This window comes from Oratosquilla oratoria, chromosome 10 (genome assembly GCF_046742065.1).
Source record: "Oratosquilla oratoria isolate Oo_2021 chromosome 10, ASM4674206v1, whole genome shotgun sequence".
In the NCBI taxonomy this organism is placed as follows: domain Eukaryota; kingdom Metazoa; phylum Arthropoda; class Malacostraca; order Stomatopoda; family Squillidae; genus Oratosquilla; species Oratosquilla oratoria.
Genome location: NC_134786.1, coordinates 33,598,291 through 33,603,290, shown reverse-complemented (window position 1 = coordinate 33,603,290; position 5,000 = coordinate 33,598,291). Strand labels below are relative to the sequence as shown.

General features: G+C 44.0%; 1 protein-coding gene across 1 annotated transcript in view; it reads right to left on the bottom strand.

Annotated features, from left to right (window-relative positions):
* Positions 1-894: 894 nt before the first annotated feature.
* Positions 895-5,000, bottom strand: part of LOC143028847 (uncharacterized) — a 4,841-nt gene continuing 735 nt past the window's right edge. The window contains exon 2 of the mRNA XM_076191208.1: positions 895-939. Within this exon, the coding sequence (XP_076047323.1) occupies positions 895-939 (45 nt within the window). The remainder of the gene's footprint in view (positions 940-5,000) is intronic.

The following is a 5,000-nucleotide window of genomic DNA, read 5'->3' as shown; positions in this document are numbered from 1 at the left end:
GCACTCACACACACACACACACACACACACACACACACACACACACACACACACACATATATATATATATATATATATACATATATATATATATATACATATATATATATAATATTATATATATATATACATATATATATAATATTATATATATATATGATATTACACACATATATATATATATATATAATATTATATATACATATATATATATATGATATTACACACACACACACACATATATATATATATATATATATATAATATTACATATATATATAATATTATATACATATATATATAATATTACATATATATATATATATATATGTATATATATATATATATATATATATATATATATATATATGTGTGTGTGTGTATATATATATAATGATGGCAGTCAGACTAAATTTTGAAGAAAGGAAATTAATTCTAAAATACTACTGGAAGTATGAAAACGCAGTTGAAGTACAAGAAAGTATGTGCGTCGAGCTAGTTGCGAATAGCTTGCCACACTGACTTTCTTGGCTATCTCTGAAACGTTTCCAGTACACTTTCTTCCTTTGTGAGGCTTTTTGATGTCCACAGTCTTCCTAAACGCTTCTTGTGATTGTTATGAACAGTTCTATCATCTTCAACCTAATCTCTAATTCGAGTGATGATAACTACTCTGTGCAGTGCTTAGCTTTGTTTTCATCGCCTTCGTCAGTTTCCAAGTCTCACACCCGTAGATTATTGCTGGCAGAATGCATTGATTTTAAACTTTGCGTTTCAAACGTAAAGGTAGAGAGCCTCTCAGGATTTTATTATACTTACCAGACACTTATCAACCAACTGTTATACGTGCTCTTATGTCATTATCACGACCTTTGGTGTTTTTTACCATTTTGCCTAAATGATTATACTCTTCGACTTCTTGCGAGTCTTCTGCTGTTTCTGAAATAAGAATAATGTCATCTGCAAATCTTATGTGGTTCAAATATTCGCCATTAATCTTTAAACCTTTGTCTTCCCAACTCAACTTTCTGGAAATCTCTTCCAAACAAGCTGTAAGTAACTTGGATCAAATGGTATCGCCTTGCCGTACTCCTTTCTCGACCTTGATATTTTCTGTATCTTTATGTAGTCGAATTATAGCGCGGTACCTTTCGTATAAATATTTTCTAAAAACCTTACGATCTGTTCTTTGAGCCCTGTTCGCGTAGCGAGTTTAGTATTGTTATTTGTTCTACCGAGTAAAAGGCTTTCTCGTAATCTACAAAATCCAAACAGAGAGGTATATTGCATTCTGCTTTTTTCTCGATTAGTTGGTTTATCGCTTCCATCTAAAACTTGACTTAGTGTATTAATAAGGATCTTGGAGAATACTTTGTATATATTTGATAGCAAGTTAATTGGCCGATATTTACTAAGGTCCTTCTGATCTCCTTTATTATGAAGCAAAATCACTATAGCATGTAGTGGTTACTACAATTGTCCTTGTTGGAGGAAGCTAGGATATTTAAAGTCAATCCCATGACTGATCTGTTTATTGGAAATGACGATGATGCTATTTACAATATTTGTGGCGAAATTCTGGATTCTTTGTGTTACATATGCAATTATTCAAAATCTTTTTATAATACATAAATATGCTTCTTACAGGATGTAGAGGGATATGTTTTGTTTTATTTACAAAATAAATTAAGTTGTTACAGTGAACATTGTTATTTATATTAATTAAATTTAGTTGAAATCATGTTTAGTCGAACGCATGTTCTAAGGGGTGACTATTGTTTATCCCGTACTCTGCGATCACGGGTCCTGAAGGGGTAATTACACGTGTTGGCTACAGAACACTACAGAACTCTCCCCCTAGTGACGAGGCAGGAGGAACGATATCTGTTTTTTCTTTGTAGTGTGTTTGTGGTTTGTAACCCGTGTGTCCGGAGGTGTCGGAAGAGCAACAGGATCTTGTTCGTTGTCAGAGAGGAGGTATGCAGGCTTGGCGCGGTCTATGGAGATGACGTCAGTGGTTCCACGGCGATCGATGGTCAAGTTCTTCCTTGTCCTCTTGACGACTCTATATGGGCCATCGTATAGTTGTTGAAGAGGCTTCTTTACTCCCTCCACGCGAACGAAAACATGTGAGCAGTCTTCGAGGTCCTGGCTCACAAACGCTCTTGTTGGTGAGGTACGCGGTGGCACTGGCTGGAGTTTCTGCATTGTATCTGTAAGATTAGTAGCATAATCTTGAACGCTGCAGGGCTGCGTTATAGGGGCAGATGCAAGAAACTTACCGGGCAGACGGAGTGGAGTGCCATAAAGAAGTTCTGCAGAGGAGTGGCCAAGGTCTTCCTTGAGGGACGTGCGTATACCGAGGAGGACCATTGGAAGCACCGTAGACCAGTTGGTGCGGTCGCGTGCTGTTGCTGCAAGTGAAGCCTTGAGTTGTCGGTGGAAGCGTTCGACGAGTCCGTTGGATTGGGGATGGTAGCTTGCTGTTCTGAAACGCCGGATACCTAGCAAAGACATAACCTTGTTCCATAGATTGGATTCAAATTGGCTACCACGGTCGGATGTGAGGCTGAGTGGTGTACCGAATCTTGAAATCCAGGTGGTTATAAAAGCTTTGGCTACTGTATCTGTGCTTATGTCAGTAAGCGGGATTGCTTCGGGCCAGCGTGTAAAACGGTCTACACAAGTAAGAATATACCTGAAGCTGTCGGAGAAGGGAAGCGGTCCGACGATGTCGATGTGGACGTGCTCGAGTCGAGTGGAGACTGGGCGAAAGGTACCTGGAGGGGAGATGGTGTGGCGTGTGACCTTGGAAGCTTGGCATTTGACGCAGGTGCGGGTCCAGTGGCGAACGTCTTTGGCGATTCCACTCCAGATGAAGCGTGATGACATCATGTGCTGCGAAGCTCGAATACCTGGGTGGGAGAGGTCGTGTAAATGGCGGAACAAGGGATACCTGTGGTTCTCGGGCAAGTAGGGACGGATGGTGTCCGTGGATACATCGGCGTAGAGCTGAGTGTTGGTTCCAGGGAGCTGTACCTTCTTCATCTGCAACGCGGGGTTTTCCATCAATCGCTGCAGCTCGGTATCACCAGCTTGGTCTGCAGCGATGGCGGCGTAGTCGATGAGAGAGGTAGAGACTGCAGATATGTTGCGCGAGAGTGCATCGGCAGGACAGTTATCTTCACCTCGAACAAAACGAATATCTGTGGTGAATTGGGAGATGAAATCTATGTGTCGGAGTTGTCTAGGGGAGTATGTTGTCTTGTTATGAATGAATGTTGTTGTGATTGGTTTGTGGTCGGTGTATATGTGGAATTGTCGTCCTTCGACGAAATACCTGAACCTGTTGACAGCCTTGTAGATGGCTAGGAGTTCCTTGTCGAAGGCGCTGTATTTCTTCTCGGCATTGTTGAGCTTCTTTGAGAAGAAGGCGATGGGTTTCCAGGCATCGTTGATGTATTGCTGCAGAACTGCGCCGACACCTGTGTCTGAAGCATCTGTCGAGATGGAAGTGATGGCATCAGGAATAGGGAAACTAAGGGCGGTAGCATTCCCGAGTGCTTCTTTGGCTGCCATGAAAGCTGCATCAGTTTCGACGTCCCAGTTGAGTACTATGGAACGTCCCCTCTTGCACGGCTTGATCATGGAGTAGAGCGGTTGGAGCAGTTGAGCGCAGCCTGGAATGAAACGATTATAGAAATTTAACATACCAAGGAATTGCTTGAGTTGGCGCTGTGTTGTAGGTTTCGGGAAACTCTGGATGGCGTCGCAGCGGGATGAGACAGGGGTGACGCCTGAAGGTGTGACGGTGTGTCCTAGAAAGTTGATGGATGACACACCGAAGTCAGATTTCTCGAGATTGATGTGGATGCCGTAGTCTTGTAGGCGGGTAAAGACTTGCTTCAGATGGTCTTGGTGCGTGGCTTCGTCAGGGCTGGCGATGAGTACATCGTCGATGTAGGTGAAGCAAAAAGGCAGGCCTCGTAGGACTTCGTCCATGAATCTCTGGAAAGTTTGGGCAGAGTTCTTGAGGCCGAAGGGCATTCGAACGTATTCGAATAAGCCAAAAGGTGTTGTGACAGCTGTTTTGGGGATGTCAGGCGGGTTGACCGGAATATGATGGAAGGCTTTTACAAGATCGATCCGGGAGTATACGCGAGTTCCTGCAAGGTGTGAGGAAAACTCCTGTATGTTGGGAACTGGGTACCTATCCATCACAGTTCGTGAGTTGAGGGCGCGGTAGTCACCGCATGGCCTGATGTCGCCGTTGCTTTTGGGGACGATGTGGAGAGCTGACGACCAGTTGCTTGAGCTTGGACGAATGATACCTTGACGCATGAGGGCTTCCAGTTCTGCCTTGGCTAGCTTGAGGCGTTCCGGAGCCAGACGACGGGCTTTGGCGTAGACTGGAGGTCCCGTAGTCTCTATGTGGTGCACTACGTGGTGTTTCACAGTCGTGGTCGTGGAGTAAGGTTGTGTCAAGGCAGGAAAGTTCCTGAGGAGAGAAGCAAACTTGTTATCAGCACTGATGGTTGAAAGTTGGCTACTTACTCCGGTTGTTGGCCTGGCGTTGGATGACATCGATGTAAGGGGGTCGTGGAGCTTGCGATTTTTAATATCGATCAGGAGATCGAAGTGGGTCAAAAAATCGGCGCCAAGGATGGGTTGGGAAACTGATGCAACGTAGAAGGTCCACTCAAAGGATCGGCGAAGGTTGAGTTCTAGCTGAAGTGTCTTCCTCTTGAAAACGGGTATCTTGGTGCCGTTGGCTGCGTAGAGGGAAGACATCGGCGGCAGTGATTGCTGGCTTGCTGTGGCAGGCAGGACACTGACTTCAGCTCCGGTATCGATGAGGTATGTGGTGTTGGAGAGTGGATCAAATACGAAGAAGAGTTTCGATGTATGTTGGCGAACGCTGTGCGCCGTTAGCGTTCGCCCATCGTGTTTAACGGTAACGGTGAGAAGGTGCACGGCTGTGTACATTTCCTTGCATCTTG